The sequence below is a fragment of the Ipomoea triloba genome, chromosome 4, assembly GCF_003576645.1.
Source record: "Ipomoea triloba cultivar NCNSP0323 chromosome 4, ASM357664v1".
Classification (NCBI taxonomy): domain Eukaryota; kingdom Viridiplantae; phylum Streptophyta; class Magnoliopsida; order Solanales; family Convolvulaceae; genus Ipomoea; species Ipomoea triloba.
Window position 1 is genome coordinate 31,375,643 of NC_044919.1, and position 19,526 is coordinate 31,395,168.

At 35.2% G+C, this 19,526-nt stretch overlaps 3 protein-coding genes across 3 annotated transcripts in view; all 3 read left to right on the forward strand.

Annotated features, from left to right (window-relative positions):
- The window catches only part of LOC116016378 (root phototropism protein 2), a 3,839-nt gene extending 974 nt beyond the window's left edge, over nt 1–2,865 (forward strand). The window contains exons 3-5 of the mRNA XM_031256618.1: nt 154–531; nt 764–1,495; nt 2,217–2,865. Coding sequence (XP_031112478.1) covers nt 154–531; nt 764–1,495; nt 2,217–2,711 — 1,605 coding nt within the window. The 3' untranslated portion in view covers nt 2,712–2,865. The remainder of the gene's footprint in view (nt 1–153; nt 532–763; nt 1,496–2,216) is intronic.
- Nucleotides 2,866–7,531: 4,666 nt separating this feature from the next.
- Nucleotides 7,532–10,468, forward strand: LOC116017156 (ubiquitin-conjugating enzyme E2 28-like). Its single transcript, XM_031257686.1, has 5 exons — nt 7,532–7,692; nt 7,965–8,060; nt 9,046–9,173; nt 9,509–9,613; nt 10,019–10,468. The coding sequence occupies exons 2-5, from the start codon at nt 7,991–7,993 to the stop codon at nt 10,160–10,162; spliced, it is 447 nt and encodes a 148-aa protein (XP_031113546.1). The 5' UTR covers nt 7,532–7,692; nt 7,965–7,990; the 3' UTR covers nt 10,163–10,468.
- Nucleotides 10,469–16,096: 5,628 nt separating this feature from the next.
- LOC116016162 (zinc finger BED domain-containing protein RICESLEEPER 2-like) lies at nt 16,097–18,406 on the forward strand. The gene is made up of 4 exons (XM_031256324.1): nt 16,097–17,045; nt 17,101–17,427; nt 17,514–18,274; nt 18,371–18,406. Exons 1-4 carry the CDS (start codon nt 16,097–16,099, stop codon nt 18,404–18,406), a joined length of 2,073 nt encoding a protein of 690 aa, XP_031112184.1.
- The last annotated feature ends 1,120 nt before the right edge of the window (nt 18,407–19,526 follow it).

Genomic DNA, 19,526 nt, shown 5'->3' on the forward strand with positions numbered 1-19,526 from the left:
TATATATATATATATATATATATATATATATATATATATATATATATATATATATATATATATATATATATATATATCAGATTGTGTGCATGGCATGGGGAATTAGTGGTTGTTAAAATGATGAATTATATATTTTTGTGTTTTTATTTGCAGTTTATGCTTGTGGCGAAGAGCAATTATATAAGGAAATTGATTCTGGACTGTAAAGAAGCTGATTTAACGAGGATAAATCTGTCCGGGATTCCCGGCGGCCCTGAGATCTTCGAAAGGGCGGCGAAATTCTGCTACGGAGTGAACTTTGAGATCACTGTACATAACGTGGCGGCTCTGCGTTGCGCCGCCGAGTTTCTTCAGATGACGGAAAAGTACTGCGACAACAACCTCGCCGGTCGGACCGAGGATTTTCTGTCGCAGGTGGCCCTGTCTAGCCTTTCCGGCGCCCTTGTCGTGCTTAAATCCTGCGAGGATCTTCTTCCCCTCGCCGAAGATCTCAAAATCGTGCAGCGATGCGTGGAATTAGCAAGTGCAAAGGTAGTTTGATTTGAGTCAATTAACGTGTCAATATAGTCTTTTTTTATCTGGTGATATGTAAAGATTCAAATCTATGACATTTGATATGGTGTTGGCTCTGTAATACTAAATTGAAAATTTGAAACATGTGTTTCATCTCAACTAAAAGTCTGATAGTTGGATTGCATATTTATGTTTATATATTATTATATATTATACGAACTTAACTGATTAAGGTTTGGTTTTGATTTAGGCGTGCGTGGAGGCGAATTTTCCGAGCAGGTCGCCGCCGAATTGGTGGACGGAGGAGCTAACGATTCTAGACGTGGCGTTCTTCGCCAAAATTATCGCAACGATGAGGTCACGTGGCGCGAAGCCGTTAACGATAGCCAGCGCCATAATAACGTACGCGGAACGGTCCCTCCGGGACCTCGTACGAGACCACTCAGGCAACGGCACGAAGTCGATGGTACCGGAGGCGGAGGATTCCGACGTCAGAATCCGGCAACGGGACCTTCTCGAGTCGATCGTGACCCTCTTGCCGCCGGAAAAGGCGGCGTTTCCGATAAACTTCCTATGTTGTCTCCTCAGAACGGCGATCTTCCTCAGAGCCGCCACCGGGTGCAAAAACGAGCTGGAGAAGAGGGTATCGGCGATCCTCGAGCACGTGACGGTGGACGACCTGCTGGTGTTGTCGTTTACCTTCGACGGCGAGAGGCTGTTCGATTTGGAGAGCGTGCGGAGGATTATCTCCGGGTTTGTGGAGAAGGAGAAGAGCGTGGCGGTGTTTAACGGCGGCGATTTCAGAGAAGTTTGCTCGACGGCGATGCAGAGAGTTGCCAAGACCGTGGATGCTTATCTGGGCGAGATTGCCACTCACGTTGAGCTCAGTATTTCCAAGTTTAATGGAATTGCAAATTTAGTCCCTAAGGGTGCAAGAAAGGTTGATGATGATCTCTACAGAGCTATCGATATTTACTTAAAGGTAATAATCTAGCATAGTACACATTCAACCATACTTTTGATTTGAAGAAAAGCTAGCAGCAATCACCCAAAAGTTTACTTGTGAGTATATAGGTAAATTAGTCTAAATTGTTTAATTACTCAAACAAAAAATACTAATAGACATAAATAAATTAGCCTAAATTGTTTACCTACTCTAACTATAAAGCAACTCACATATGAGTAGAGCCGTCAAAACGAACTTAGTCCGTTCCGTCCCACCCGAGCTTTGAATATTGTGGTGGGTATTTTGACGGGTAGACTTGGTGGGCGGGCCTATTTTAGGCCCTTATTTTCAATAGCCCGCCCCCGCCATATGGCAGGCTTTGGCAGATCCAGGTGGACTCTATCCCACCGGCCTGTTCGGACAGCTCTACATAAGATTTAAGTTTGAAATTTGAAACTTGTGATTGTTACACCAAAGTGACGAGGGAATCTCGTAATTACTACTTGAAGGTGTGCACTAGATAAACCATGTTATGGTAAACCCCGTCTTGTGATCTAGCCCACAAAAGACCACTAAAGGTAAACCAACATATGCTGTCTATAATTGACCAACTCAAACCTATAAAGCCAATGAACTGCTCTGCTGAACTTGCTGTAACTTTGTGATTTCTAAGTTAATTATATGACGAATTCAACTAGATTGCCCCATTTTTGTTACTTTTTTAACATTATAAGATGGGTGTTGATTGCATTTGCAGGCTCATCCCCAGCTTGACGAGATCGAAAGAGAAAAGGTGTGCAGCGTAATGGATCCACTAAAACTCTCATATGAAGCTAGGGTTCACGCTTCCCAGAACAAGCGTTTACCGGTGCAGATAGTCCTCCACGCCCTATACTACGATCAGCTCAAAATCAGAAGCGGCGCAGAAGACCCAAAGAGCACCCCAAACGCCATTGCAACGAGGAACCAGTTACAAGCCGACGTTACATTGGTGAAGGAGAACGAAGCGTTGCGAACAGAGCTATTGCAGATGAAGATGTTCATAGCCGATATGCAGAATAATAAGGGGAGTCAAGGGAGTTCTGTTAAAGGGAGTAGTGCGAGTGTGAGGAAGCCCACGTTCTTTTCATCTATGTCTAAGAAGTTGGGGAAGTTGAACCCTTTCAAGCATGGATCTAAGGACACTTCCAATTTAGATGATGGCGTTGTGGATATTACCAAGCCTAGGAGAAGGAGATTCTCCATTTCTTAAAAATGTATGTATGATTAGTTGCATTCGTTGTGGTGTGTGATTTAATTTGTGCATAGGTTTGTTAGTATTATTTTTTGTTGCATTTGGATTGGGTTGTGACACTTTTACTATTAATCAAATTATTGTTATTGTATAATCAAATTGGTTATCATAAGTATCCGTACATTCTCATTTTTTAAGAGATGTCACAAGTTTAAAATGTCATCTCTTATAAAAAGATTAATTATTAATATGACCATCAATTTGTCCATTAATTAAGTCGTCCATGAATAAAGTATGATCGAGTTTAAATGTGTCACATATAAAAACTCATTATTATTATTATTATATTGAATATGCTTGGGCTGTCATATTGGCCCAATATATCTTATTCTGAATTGGGCTGGGACTATGGATCAATGGTTTAGGGCAATTATCAGTCCACACAGCTGTATGGATTACAGTTTAAAACGACGTTGTTTTGATGTTAAAAAAAAATCTTTATCTAAAATAATGAACATTCTATGGTAAGATAATGTAGTTTATAAGTTAGAATAATATGCTTTATGTGTTAGAATAATGAAATTTGTGGGATAAGAATGTATTTTATGAGTTTAAATAATGTATAATATACTTTGTGTTAGAATAATGAAATTTATAAAATAATATAATGTATTTTATGAATTATAATAATATACTTTATGTGTTAAAATAATGTATTTTGTGAATTAAAATAATATATACTTTATGTGTTTTTGGATCGTGGTCAGTCAAACACACGATAGGCTATGTTTGGCAAACCTAGCTGAAACGGTAGCTGAAAGCTGAAAAGTAGTTGAAAGCTGAAAAGCTATAAGCTCGAAGCTGAAATCTGAAGAGCTGTTAAGCTAATTGTTATGCTTAAAAGTGTTTGGTAAAATTAGCTTTTTGATAAGTTGATAAAGATAAAAACACTAAAAAGGACATTTTCATAAAAGTTAAATAGTTTTAAATTTAAATAGGTTTGTTTATATATTAAAATATAAAATAATGAAATCAATTTAATTTCATAAAATATAAAGTAAGAACATATATTTGAAAATATATATAGTAAAACAAGATGTTTATAATTCATAAAATTAGTTTATACAAAAATTAATGTTCAAACACAAATATCAAATTAAAATTACAACGAAACATATTGAAGAAAAAAGGCCAAAAGAGTTTTAATTGGGAGGGATAAATGATGTCATTTATATAAAATAATAAGGATAAATATGGAAAAAGAAGTATCGCTTCAAAATAAGCTCTTATTTTAAGCTACTAGCTTATTTTGAGAACATTACCAAACAAAGCTTATAGCTTATTAGTAGCTTAAAATAAGTTATAAGCTTCTAAATAAGTTTTGCCAAACACAGCATAGTATTTGTTGGGTTTGTAATTTTCTTTTTTCTTCAGAAAGTGTAAAAGAAAGGGCAGTGACATTTCAGAGTTCAGACTCCCTGGTTAGTTTGTAAACATATATAGCCCTATCGAAAGAATGAACTATCTAATTAGTTGATTGTCTAATTAGTAAAAGGAATACAAATGATGGGTGAGGAGGCATGATTCAATACTCGGAAAGAAAGGGGTGACCAACTGAGAGGCAACAGATTAAATGCAAGGAAGACCGACCGGGAGTAGGAGTCGGCGTGGGTGAGAAATGAATTAGCTGACCAAGGGGTTGAATCATTTGGCAATTGGGAAGGTTAAATAATCGGGTTGAAGCCAAATGTTCCGAATGACTTGATGGATGAGGAGGAGAAGAATGTCGAACTCGACGGTTAAGAGGAATTCGAACTGACCGACCCTCAGCCAAGAGTGCCGGTAGACAGGATATTGGAGGGTGGACTGTAATGTTGCTTCCATCAAGACAGTTTAGATATATTGTGCTGACTACAACTGTTGACACCATGAACCACGAGGATAGGATGAGCGAGCCGAGTAGGCGGAGAGACAAGTTAAAGGACAGAGCAGATCGGGTAGTTGGCATGAAGGGGAGCTCGGGTGAGGCGGATTCGGAATCTTCCTAAGATGATGAAGATCATATCAATAGTGGATTCGTGGGCGTTATAAGGAAATTAAAGTATATCAAAAGGCTTTAGGAAATTTCAACCCCCCCAAGGTTTGTGAAAACAGTGTTTTTAGCCTCTCTTTTATTTCGAATGGCTTAACCTTTTTCAAGGGTTAACACCCCTATTTATACGTATAAATAGGGGTGTTAACCCTTGAAAAAGGTTAAGCCATTCGAAATAAAAGAGAGGCTAAAAACACTGTTTTCACAAACCTTAAGACTAAATTACTTTCCGGTAGTGTTAGCGCCCCGATTGACCACCTCGTGGTTGATAAAACCAACAACTAATGTTGTCAAAATTACACGTAGTAGAAAATCATAAATACAATCATTAACCACTCATGTCTTTTTAAGATAAATCTATGAGTGTGATCTTGTGAAATTTACAAACTAGCACGGAAGAATCGAGAACTCAAGATTGATAAACCAAATTTGTTTGAGTTATGAGTGTGTCTCTTTGCATGACAAAACTATATGAATCACAACCATAAGTGAGTATCCATTTTAGCTACCATGAACTCTCCTTGATTGCCCATAATAACCAATTCATAACCCACCTTGTTTTGATTAGCAAGCAAATTGGCATCATAGTTACACTTTACAAAACCTTGTTGCTTCTCAAATGAAGAAACAATTAAGTAGTCCATCTTATAATGTCACAAGTATTTTTTATATCTGAAACCATGAAAATAACTTTAATGATAATACATATAGACACACATATACGAAAGTCATCAACATAATATATCTAGCAATAAATCTCGTCACAAATTAAAGAGTACAAAATTTCTCAGCATATGCTATATAACTCCATAATTGTTTTGAAATATATATAGGTAATTTTGAAACTCACATGATGCTTTCATATAGTTATCAGTTATGTATAAATCGTAAGCAAATAAGTTATCTACATTTATTTAATTTAACATATTTTTTGTGCATAAAATTCATATAACATGACGTGCACCTAGTTATAACGTTAGGTGCAACTACATTCCGGACACGTCGCGCGGTGTGATTCGTCCGCATTTCTCTCCTGGGCGGCCAGTACGCATTTGAACGCATATATATATATATATATATATATATATATATATATATATATATATATATATATATATATATATATATGTTATATATGTTAAACTCTATATAGACACAATTCAAACCACTAATGGAATTAAGTATTTAATTAAATTGATCAAGCATGAAGAATATAATCATTGTTAAATACGTGATCTATATACAAAGAGCTAAGTATCAAATTAAAATAGCATCTTGTACTCATATCAAGTTGGTCCAACGTACGTGTTAGAGTCATTACCATTGTAAATGGGTTCCAGCAAACCCATTATTTTATTGTTTATTTGTTGAGAATTGATATTTTTAAAAGTATTATTATGGAGAAAAAAAAAAAGCAATTTACCTTTAAATCAGTATCCAATTATAACTACGTTAGACTCCAAAAAACGGAATCTCCAAGGAAAAGAGCCATTGCATAATGAATTAAAGTTACTCTAGATATAACATGTTGTTATGTTAGTTGATCTTCCCGAGAGCTTACATCAATGAAAAAATTTAACATCTCAATGTCGACTCTTTGCCACCTGCACATAATATGTTCCAAGCAGTGAGATAATTTGGTACATATTTGGTGTGAGAACTTTTTCCTAGTAAGAGAGGACCAGGAAGTTTACTAGATACTCTCATTTTATTCATATCCGTTACTTAAATACCAAACAATAAGGAACATAATTAATAAGTTAAGAAAATGATTGTTCAGATGTATTCAAATATGAGCTTGAGAACTGTGTATTGAATGAGCTAAGTCTCTTATCTCTTACCTTTCACAAGTTATATATACAAAGGTTCATAATGGACACAATGATTCACTACACATGTTGTTCATCAACTAATCTTGGGTCTTTGTAGTGTAATGATGTCCTTAAACAAGTATTGCGGGATGAGAAATAATTATTTCCTAACATTGATTCATATAATAAAGGTTGTAATTTTATAAGGGACTCATGGTGATGAATAGTGATGTATAAATGCGGAATTACTGGATGAAATTCCCCCTTCATTTTGTTAAAAGATGTATAATGGAAAAAGGTTATGAGTTTCATAAAAAGAGGTTTCACATTCTAAAAAGGATTTCTATTCCATTCTAAAAGGAGGTTTCCCATTCCTCTTAAAAGATGAGGTCTTATCACATCTATAAATACTCTGAAAAACTTTAAAGATCATACGATTTTTCAATCATAATTCATAAGGTTTATAGTCTCTGAGTTTTCTAGTATCCATAAGAGGTGATTAAGGCATACAGATAAAAAAAGTGAAGCATTCTTAATTCATTCGGTCTAAAGATTACATCTCCAGTGAAATCAAGTAAGTCTTTATCCTTATTTTTGTTTTAATTAAAGATTTTATCCTTATTTTTGTTTTAATTAAAGATCCACAATCATGAACATAATTTAGTTGATTAGTTTGATTTATATGCGATTCATTGTATTTGTGATTCCACACTTAGATTATAAACGGATAAAGGATTTAATTAACAGCGTCCTTATAATTTACTATGGACCGCCAATCAATCCAACCGTAATTGGATAACACAAAATATATATTCTCGTGAATACAAATAATTTTTTTAGTCTTGAAATACATATCGGATCCATAATAGAAACCCAGTATCCATATAGAGAACTGGGCAAACCCTAAAAAGGGTAAGGTTGCCGTTGATTGTACGCGAATTACAACTTCAGACGATGATTCTAGAACACGGTGTGGACCCCACACCGTCATATAAATTCTAAAATCCTCCGTTAAATCGCCCATAATTTTCTCTCCCTTGTCGAAATCACCGCGTCGTCGCCATTTCAGCTCTTCTCCTCCGTGTTCCGACCTCAGGTACCTCTTCCGGCTGCTTGTTCTCCTTAAATTCTGACTGTATCTGTGGTGTATGTATGATGCCCGTGTATCTGGTAGAGATATCGTGATCTAGGGTTTTGTTTTTGTTTGTGTGAGGTACAGATTACGGTCTTAGTCAGGGTTTAAATTCAGAGTCTCGTTGACCTGTAGGCTCCTCTAGTTTCCGAATTTCATCACTGCTATGATTGTATAAACGATTTGGTGGCGTTTGAATGCTGATAAACTGTGTGGAATGTGAATTGATTTGGTAGGGATTTTAAGTTGTTCGGATTAATACATGGCGTCGAAGCGCATTTTGAAGGAGCTCAAGGATCTGCAGAAGGACCCTCCCACATCATGCAGCGCTGGTATGCTTTGATGTTTCTAATCATGTGCTTTGCTTAGTTTATCACTTTGATATATTAAAAGCTGTCACCTCTGCTACAAGCTAAACTGTTAGCACTGCTTTACTGTAATTTATATCAGTTAGGGTAAATTGATCTTATTTGCATTCTATGTGGTATTAAGAGGAATCTATGAACTGGTAGGAATTGAATTTATTTGTCATTGGCATGAAAAGCAGACTTTGATTGCAGTTAAATTTTGCATTGAGTAATTCTTCCAAAACCTGTGATTCAGGATTTCAGGCTTTAAATATTCATCTAGTCCTGTATCATAGTTTATATCATCAACATTTGTTCAATTAATAATGCAAATGTAGTCTCTGTTTGTTCAATTAGTAATTGGTTTTCTTTGCATGCTATAGTCCTATTGAATTTCTCATAGGAAGCTATATCATTTATGGAACTTGATTATTAGCCATTTATGGGTTAGAACTTTAAATAGATGCTTAACTCATTTGTAGTAACACTTAAGGTATAGACCAATAGCTAACAATTTATTAATTTATTTTCCTGAATTAGTATTTTTGAATTTCTCATAGGCAGCTAAATTATTAGTCACTTATGGTTTAGGTAGATGCTTATCACTCATTTGTAGTAACACTTACTCCGTAACATTTAACAAGTTATGAATAAATTTATTAACTTTCTCTATAAGCAGTGTGCTTTAAGTAGGTCATGTGTTATCTTACCTTGTCAAGTTTGAGCCTAGCAGTAGTAAGACATGTTCTTATAGGAAGCAAATCCAACAAATATTGAGATTATTAAACATTATGCAGGACTTAGGTTGTGAGTATTGAGTCCTGCTCCCATGTTTGCTGTTTAGCCTTAGGCAGAGGGCAATTGATTTTGTGCTATTGCTATTCCTATCTCACTTATTTGGCAGTGTGCCTTTTTTTTTTGGTGTCATCATCCTCAATACTGAAGTTCATTGCACATTCATTTGTTGTAGGTCCTGTGGCGGAAGATATGTTCCAATGGCAGGCAACTATTATGGGGCCATCTGATAGCCCATACACTGGAGGTGTATTTCTGGTGTCAATTCATTTCCCACCTGATTACCCTTTTAAGCCACCTAAGGTAACCTACTGCTCCATGGTACATGAGTTTTGAATAAATCTCATTAGTAATAGGAGAGTATTTAGCTTACCATTACTTCACCACCCACTGCCACCAATACAACCACTATTGGTTATGAGTACATTATATTAAGAAAATAAGTCAAATTAAAGCATGGTTTCTAAATTGGAAAAATATTCATAAGTTTACTACTCGTGAACATGTTTTCTAATTTTCCAATCAGAAAAAGGAAAAATGGAACCATATTCATCAACTAAACAAACCCTTGGCATCTTGTCTAATTTTTAAATTTTGCAATAGTGGCCTAAATAAAATGTTAAAATTTATTGTGTCAGGTTGCATTTAGAACTAAGGTCTTTCACCCAAACATCAATAGCAACGGAAGTATCTGCCTAGATATTCTGAAAGAGCAGTGGAGTCCAGCACTCACCATATCCAAGGTTTGAGCTACAATTGCCTTCTGTTTATACTTGATGTTTCTGTCTCAGTGTCTGCTGTGTGTATTCGTGAAGGAAATACATTTGGCATAATTAAAAAAAAAAATCTTCTTGCAATAATGTATGCACTTTATGCTCCACAATTATTGATATCCTGCACTTTATGCACTTTAGTATGTTTAGGAATTGCTTTCATTTGTCCTTGATAATAGTGCCTTGTGTTTACCTAGCATACAAAAATTGATGATGGCTGGTTTGTGTTATTATTGTTGTGTTATTCTTGATTTGATGGGAGCTGTGCTTATTTATTGCCTGAATTATTTTGTCTTGTCTTCTGCTTCCCTTCTTTTATTTGGAGCTTTTGCTGTCTAAGACTTTAATTACATTGTACTTGTATAATTCATTCAGGTTCTGTTGTCCATCTGCTCTCTTTTGACGGATCCTAACCCTGATGATCCTCTCGTCCCCGAAATTGCACACATGTACAAGACTGATAGGGCCAAATATGAGGCCACTGCTCGTAGCTGGACACAGAAGTATGCTATGGGATAATAAGGCAAAGACTGGTCTGGAATGCTCAAAATTGTCTTAACTCCAGTATTGCAATAAGTTGGTGATGAACTAAGTCTATTTGGTTCTCCTCATTTGAGGCAACAATTTTCATGAATCTTTTTGTGAATATCATGGGTTTGGACTGGTGAAGGGGGGGTGGAGAAGTTTAATGTGATGTTAACATTGATTTAAGTGGGTTTGTCTTTTTCTTGGTTCAGACATCTTTAGGTGTTATTGCATTATTGGATATTTGCTTGTGACATTTCTAGTGCCTAAGAAATGAAACAAAATGTTTTGATTATTGCATTTTACTATTTTATTTTACTAGTAAACACCAGCCTCTTTTCTCTAGCATCTTGGTACTGGTAGAGTTTTTGCACATGGACCGTGCGTGGTTGGAAACTGAGTGGTTTTCGATTACAACTGCTAATGGGAGAGTAGGTATACTTAAAAAACGCGTTTATGGTTGCCAGCAGAGCGCGGTGACGCTTGTTTTTTTTTTTTTTTTTTTGGTTTCTCTAAATGCGTTGAAAATCAAATATTGAAATAATTACGCATTGCTTTGTTGCGAAGCGACTATGTTTGTGGTCTAATAATAGTGGTGCATGTGCCATGTGGCGTGCCGTCCAGTCTGGGTCTGCTCCGCCGCTTTGCTGCTTCTTCAAGCGAAGTACACTTTTTTCCTCCCCCTTTTTAACTCATACCCAATCTACACGCCCACAACAGTGATATTAATGAAACAGTGAAAGTATTATCTCGTGTATTCAATTGATCAACAATAACTTACAAGTAATACAATAGATACAGGAGACTTAACTTACCCGACATAACCCAACATAATAGGGAGTAGCTTAGTCAAAGTAATATGAACCGCACACTAGCCTAATAACTCTAGAAACTGTGTATGCGACGATGTAGCGATTGATGTCTGGGACAGGTGGGCAAATCATTGCCGTACTTGAGCAGCAGGGAGTGAGTGAGTGAGTCGAGTCGTATTTTAGGTTTATAAATTGATTGATTCCTAAAATCACGACTTGGACTGCCTAATGCGATACATAATGGAACCAAATTCTACCGACCTGTGGGACTCAAAATGGATGTCACACGGCATGCCGGTAATAAACTAATAAGTACTATTCCGTGTTGGATATCTTACCCCCAATGCGGATTTTTTTTTCTTTTTAAATTCCTTGCAGTTGACCAAAAGCTATACGATTTAATAGTTTGTGCACTTGGCTTTGGATTTTAAGGGTGTATCTCATAGGGTAATTGGAGTGGTTTACTATTTCAATTACTTAACGAAAACTGATAGTCCATTTATAAACAATGATTGAGCAGTTAAAGTTGTTTAGTACTTCGGTCACATTACACTACTCTAATAGAAGTAGTGCAAATTCAAGTAGTCTTAACTGTTTTGGTTTTCACTGTTATTGCTTTAACAATTTTAATTTCATCTTTCTCAAATACGGAGTATATCCTTAAGTCAATAACTTTAATTTTAGTAGACTACTCTTAACGTTTATTTGTTTGTTTGTTTTTTTTTTTTTTCCTTGTTCAACCAAGTGTCTATTTACTGAGAAAAGTTAAAATTGTACATTTTCACGATATCACCGTCACTTGATGTTTTAAAACTAATCACATTTTCACACTTAAAAAGAAAACTGCGTAAATTTATTCTTCCTACAAAAGTCCTTTCTCCATTCTTTTCCAGTTAAATCTTAATTAAATGAACCACAATAGTCAAAAGAGAAATTAAAATTTTAATTCCCTGCCTCAAGTAATGTGGTCAATCCAACCAATAGTCCAACACCCCCCTCTATTTTTTTATTTTTTTTTTAAAATCTTTTTTATTTTTTTAATAAAGATATTGTTGATGAATAAAGGCCACCAATATAGTCAATTGGTGGATACTCCCTATGGGTTTATTCAATGTTGGTGTCAATATCAGTCAAGGTGGTGTATAAGTTACGTGTGAAACTTGATGTTGTGCGTTGATGATTCGACCTTGATTCATCAAGACTAATTGTTTAACATCTTGAATCTTGTTAACAATCCCAATTAAGTTTGTCAAATAGTTGACTTTGTAATTATAACGTTTTAAATTTTACTTTTCACAACAGTTGTTTATTAACTTTCATCTAGGAACAATTAGCTATCGCACTGCCCTTTTCAAGAATTAAAAAAACATTTTATTTTGAATTCTAAAATTTTTTTCTTGTTTGAGCAATTCGACAGCGATCACGTTTGAGCTGGACCCCAACTCCACGCTGCGGCTATTTCAAAGTCTTTGAATCCTTATAAAATGGCGGAAACCTCTCCTCCACCTTCCAAGCAATTTCTTCTGACATTTTTTGTTGAACTTAGTGCGGGCGCCCACACTTCAATAATTCCATGAAACCAAAACATTTGAAAATATGGGCAATTGGTTAATTGGAGTTGTAAAGTGAAAATAAATAAAGATAGAGACTCGAGAGTGGGGTTTTGAGGTTTCATATTTTGGTGTTTCTAAGAGTGGGGTTAACTTAGACGTTTGCCTGATGATGTTATTGGGATAACTTTTTTTTTTTCTCTCGATTTTTGCAATTGTTAGTATTTTTTTTTTTTTTTGTAGAATTGAAAATAAATAATTAATAAGACTCGAGACCCCAAGTTTTAGAGTTTCAGTATTTTGATGTTCTTCCGTGAGGGGTTAGATGTTTGCTTTCTTAGGGTGAAATTGGGGTACCTTTTCGCGATTTGTGTGTAGTTGTTTTAGTGTTTTTCGATTGTATTTAGGGGTGTTAGCGAACAGAGCTTTCGACAAACTACTCGTGTTCGTGTTCGGTAAGCGTTCGTTTATTAAGCTAAACGAACATTAACAAACAAAATTTTGAGCTCGGTTAATAAACGAACAGAGCTTGAACAGTTGGGAGCTCGTTTGCTAAGAGATCGTGAACAAGCTCGTTTGTGTTCGTTAGTGTTGTTCGTGAACAAGCTCGTTTATGTTCGTTAAGTAATGTTCGCGAACATGTTCGTGAACATATATATATATATATATATAATTATACAAAGTCTAGTGGAACTACTGTGCAAGCCACTTTCATTAGGGTTCCACGTTTTCCTCTTCACTCCTCAGAAATCAATTCCTCTTCACTTGTTCAGTCGCCAGTCCGCTACTTCGCCAGTCGCTAGCTAGTGCAGCCACTCTCACGTCGGCAGCCACCGCCGGTTTTCTCCATCACTAGTCACTGCTGTTTCGCGCCACCGCCGGTTTTCTCCATCACTAGTCACTGCTGTTTCGCCATCGCGTCGCTTTTCTCCATCACTAGTCACTGCTGTTTCGCCATCGCGTCGCTACGTCGCCACCATCACCTCCATCTCTATTTCGTCGCGTCGCTACGTCGCCACCATCACCTCCATCTCTATTTCGATGTCCCGTCGCCACCGTCTGTTGACGTCGTAGCCACCTCCGGCCTCTGTACGGCTGTACGTATCTCTATTTATATTCTCTGTCTCTCTGAACTGTTAAGGAAAAAAAAACCATGCTAACTTTTGCTTTCTATTCTTGCATCTAACTATCCTAGTGACACCATGTTTTGTTTATTTGCTTAGATCTGATTATCTAAAAGCTAAAAGTTATGTTAGTGGGTGTGCCACTAAGTCTATTTCTTAAAAGAAATGATCAAAAACATCATCTGATGTTTTGGAAATGCTGAATGCAGCATGTATGATGTATCTATGTTTGTCTTTTTCTGATGTTTTGAAAAAAAAAGCCATGAAACTCTTCATTAATTTATTTAATGCAACATGTATCTATGTTTGTCCTTTACTGAGATACATTCGCATATATGATATAACATATCACACATTTACACTTCATTAATTTGCTCTTCATTACTTCCTTAATTTATTAATTTATATGTATTGTCATTAATAACAGAATCTCAGGCAGCAAGCAACAACCCAGAAAGTCACCAACAATAATTTCTTATGGTATTCTTTATTTTTGCTTTATTTTTACTATTTGAGTTTAGCTTTATTTTATATTAATTAGTAATTATGGTTGATGCTAGTATGCCACTTTGACATTGTATTTGTGTGTTTATTTGTTCTTTGAATTTTCTTGTTAAGCTTGTTGGACATTTGGACAAGATGAAGAAGAACAATGTAACATATTGTACTGTGTCAATGTGGTAGTATTCAATAATCTTATTAATTTTATATAATCTTATTTATTTTTTTAATTATAGTGTGAATATTGTATATATTTTTAATTACTTGTTTGTATTATGTATAATAGCAATGTCTTATGCAAGTTACAACACAGTTGATCAATATTCAAGTCCAAGTGTTGGTTCTTCAGACTTACCAATAGATATGGCAGAAGGAAATGAAGCAAATGTAGACCTAATTGGGTTAGAATGTGATGCTGGAAAGGATGTTACTAAGGAAGTTGAAGAAGTGGAAGGGGACTGTGAACCATATAAAAAAAAGCAAAGGAAAAAATTTTCAATTATTTGGCAGGAAATGACATTGGTCAAACTTGAGAATGGTGAGGAAAGAGTGCAATGCAATCACTGCAACTACAAATTGAAAAAGCAAAAGGATGGGACAACCACACAATACAAAAGACATTTAGATTGTTGCATAAAACGCAAGATAAATCTATCTGGGCAAAGGAACATTTGTGTACTTCCATCAACACAAAAATCAGAAAGTGTTAATGGTGTTCAAAGTTGGAAGTATGATCAAGCGAGGATAAGGGAAGTTATATCTCACATGATCATGGTTCATGAATTGCCATTTTCCTTTGTTGAGTATGACCTCTTCAACATAGTCATGCAAACTGCAAGTCCATATTATGAGCGAATTAGTCGAACAACAACCACAAAAGATTGTTGGTCAACTTATGAGATAGAGAAGAAACGAGTACAAGGATTGTTGAAATTAGTTGACAAAATTAGCATCACAACTGACATATGGACATCAAACCAGAACATCCAATACATGGTGATAACTGCTCATTTTGTNTGTTTCGCCATCGCGTCGCTACGTCGCCACCATCACCTCCATCTCTATTTCGATGTCCCGTCGCCACCGTCTGTTGACGTCGTAGCCACCTCCGGCCTCTGTACGGCTGTACGTATCTCTATTTATATTCTCTGTCTCTCTGAACTGTTAAGGAAAAAAAAACCATGCTAACTTTTGCTTTCTATTCTTGCATCTAACTATCCTAGTGACACCATGTTTTGTTTATTTGCTTAGATCTGATTATCTAAAAGCTAAAAGTTATGTTAGTGGGTGTGCCACTAAGTCTATTTCTTAAAAGAAATGATCAAAAACATCATCTGATGTTTTGGAAATGCTGAATGCAGCATGTATGATGTATCTATGTTTGTCTTTTTCTGATGTTTTGAAAAAAAAAGCCATGAAACTCTTCATTAATTTATTTAATGCAACATGTATCTATGTTTGTCCTTTACTGAGATACATTCGCATATATGATATAACATATCACACATTTACACTTCATTAATTTGCTCTTCATTACTTCCTTAATTTATTAATTTATATGTATTGTCATTAATAACAGAATCTCAGGCAGCAAGCAACAACCCAGAAAGTCACCAACAATAATTTCTTATGGTATTCTTTATTTTTGCTTTATTTTTACTATTTGAGTTTAGCTTTATTTTATATTAATTAGTAATTATGGTTGATGCTAGTATGCCACTTTGACATTGTATTTGTGTGTTTATTTGTTCTTTGAATTTTCTTGTTAAGCTTGTTGGACATTTGGACAAGATGAAGAAGAACAATGTAACATATTGTACTGTGTCAATGTGGTAGTATTCAATAATCTTATTAATTTTATATAATCTTATTTATTTTTTTAATTATAGTGTGAATATTGTATATATTTTTAATTACTTGTTTGTATTATGTATAATAGCAATGTCTTATGCAAGTTACAACACAGTTGATCAATATTCAAGTCCAAGTGTTGGTTCTTCAGACTTACCAATAGATATGGCAGAAGGAAATGAAGCAAATGTAGACCTAATTGGGTTAGAATGTGATGCTGGAAAGGATGTTACTAAGGAAGTTGAAGAAGTGGAAGGGGACTGTGAACCATATAAAAAAAAGCAAAGGAAAAAATTTTCAATTATTTGGCAGGAAATGACATTGGTCAAACTTGAGAATGGTGAGGAAAGAGTGCAATGCAATCACTGCAACTACAAATTGAAAAAGCAAAAGGATGGGACAACCACACAATACAAAAGACATTTAGATTGTTGCATAAAACGCAAGATAAATCTATCTGGGCAAAGGAACATTTGTGTACTTCCATCAACACAAAAATCAGAAAGTGTTAATGGTGTTCAAAGTTGGAAGTATGATCAAGCGAGGATAAGGGAAGTTATATCTCACATGATCATGGTTCATGAATTGCCATTTTCCTTTGTTGAGTATGACCTCTTCAACATAGTCATGCAAACTGCAAGTCCATATTATGAGCGAATTAGTCGAACAACAACCACAAAAGATTGTTGGTCAACTTATGAGATAGAGAAGAAACGAGTACAAGGATTGTTGAAATTAGTTGACAAAATTAGCATCACAACTGACATATGGACATCAAACCAGAACATCCAATACATGGTGATAACTGCTCATTTTGTAGACTTGGATAGTAAGTTGCAGAAAAGAGTTTTGAACTTTGTTGAAGTTCTTCCTCCACATACTGGTACATGTGTTTGTGATGCAATATACAAATGCTTGCAAGAATGGAGTATTGAAGAGAAAGTGTGGACAATCACGGTGGATAATGCCTCATATAATGATTCAGCTGTGAGGTTGTTACATGACTCTCTTTCTTTCCATACAAATTTGCCACTTGATGGTAAGTTAAATTCATATTCGTTGTTGTGCACACATATTGAACATTCTTGTGCAAGATGGTCTTTCTGAGATTAAGTCTATCATTGAAAATGTGAGAGATAGTGTCAAGTACATTAGTGCCTCACCTCAACGATTGCATAGTTTTAATGAGATTTGCAAACAGCTTCAAGTGCCTAGCAAGAAGTTGATTTTAGATTGCTGCACTAGGTGGAATGCAACATTTGTTATGTTGTCCTGTGCTTTGGATTTTAAGCAAGTATTCCCCCGATATCAACTTCGAGATCCGAATTATAATTGCTTGCCTTTTGATGATGATTGGCAAAGAGTTGAGGAGATATGCTCTTTATTGGTGCATTTCAATGAAGTTACACAAATTATCTCAGGTACATTGCTATACAATTAAATTTATTTATATTATTACTATCATATATAAGTGTTATATAATTTAACTATTTTTTTTTAAATATAGGTTCTGAATATCCAACATCAAATTTGTTCCTTCCTGAACTATATAACATCAAAGAAATCTTATGTCAAAAGTCTGTAAGTGTAGAACCTTGGATGAAAAACATGGCCCAAAGAATGCAGCAGAAGTTTGACAAATATTGGGGTAGTAGCAATCTATTGCTTTCTATTGCTGCTGTTTTAGATCCTAGGAATAAAATGACATTTATTGAATTTTCTTTTCCAGTCATTTATTCTGAGTATGAAGCTACTAGACAAATTGCTATTGTTCATGATTCTTTGTATGAGTTATACAAGATATATTTGGATAAATATGCAGCAACTTCAAAGGAAAATGATTTTCAAGCAATGGATACTTCTGAAAATTGTGTTGCTACTACTACATGGAAAGGGAAGGGGCTAGTCGTTGAAACAGGGAGATCAAAGTTTGAGAAGTTTGTGAGGAATGTTGAAACTGTCCAAAATGTGAAGTCTGAACTAGATACTTATTTACAGGATGGTGTGTTTATTTGTGAAGGAGATTCTACCAAATTTAATGCATTGGATTGGTGGAAGTCAAACAATCTAAAGTTTAAAGTGTTATCAAAGATGGCATGTGAAATCTTATCAATTCCAATTACTACGGTTGCTTCAGAGTCAACATTTAGTGCTGGTGGTAGAGTTATTGACACATATCGGGCATCTCTAGGGACAAATACTGTTCAGATGCTACTTTGTGGAAGTGATTGGTTGCGTAACTTATACAATCTGAAAAGGAAAGTAAAAGTAAGTATTTTCAATTCTTATATTTAATATATCTCATTTTATCTTCAATAATAATATTTCATATAACAATATATACATATGTATCATTTAATGTAGTGTACTAAAGATGTGAAGACTATATCACTAGAATGACTTGGAGTTGAAGAAGCTTTTTTGGATGTTCCATGCAAAATCAGTTACATTTTAATGTTTTTGGCTTGTAACTTGTAAGGATAACAAACAGTTTGTTTGTATTTTTTTTATCTTGTTTTTGTTATTTTTATAGTTATGTTGTTTATTTTAATGGTTAACAAACACGTTCGCGAACGTGTTTGTTAAGGTTAACGAACACGTTCGCGAACATGTTTGTTAAGGTTAACGAACGTGTTCACGGACAAATATGTTCGCGAACGTGTTCGTTAATCTTAACGAACATGTTTATTAACGAACACGTTCACGAACGTGTTCGCGAACATTAACGAACACTAACAAACGATTAACAAACGATCTCGAACAGCATTTTCAAAATCCTTAACAAACGATCCCGAACACGAACACTATAAAATTCTTAACAAACGAACACGAACAACCCATGTTCGTTTATGTTCGGTTCGTTAACAGCCCTAATTGTATTGATAAAAATAATAATAAAGAGACTTTATATTTTTTTGAGTACTATTGACTCTGTTTATAATTACGAGTTCGGACTCATAACCTCTCATATGGGAGAGTAACTCCATGCCACTAGATCACAAGGTCATTGGCTGGATATTTGAATGTTAGAATCAAATATTTAATAATTAAAATGAGTTTTAGTAAAAGTAAGAAAAAATTGCACTTTTCGTCTCTAAGTTATAAGGTAATTGTAGAATTCGTTCTTAAGTGTTGGTCATACTCACTTTTCAACCTTAAGCTATCATTAGGGTAACCCCATTAGTTGATTTTGAATGAAATTTGGAACAGTAAAAGCTGATAGGGTAGTTTTTTACAAATGTGGGGATGAGTATTTTATTGATGTTTTTCTCCTGCAATATATTGGATTTTGGCTGAGCTTGTGGGCCCCACTGGGCAAAATACAATTGTGCCTCACGTGAGGCGCAGATTTCGCGCCCAGGCGGGTGTGTAAAGAATGCCTTTTTTTTTTTTGCTTCCCCTTCTCTCTTAGGTGGAGCCTAAATATTTGTGCAAAAAACTTAACAATTGAGGAAGGCCTTAGGGTTGTATTTTTCGTCCTAGTACAGTATTATATTTTTGTGCTTACTCTCCATTCCTA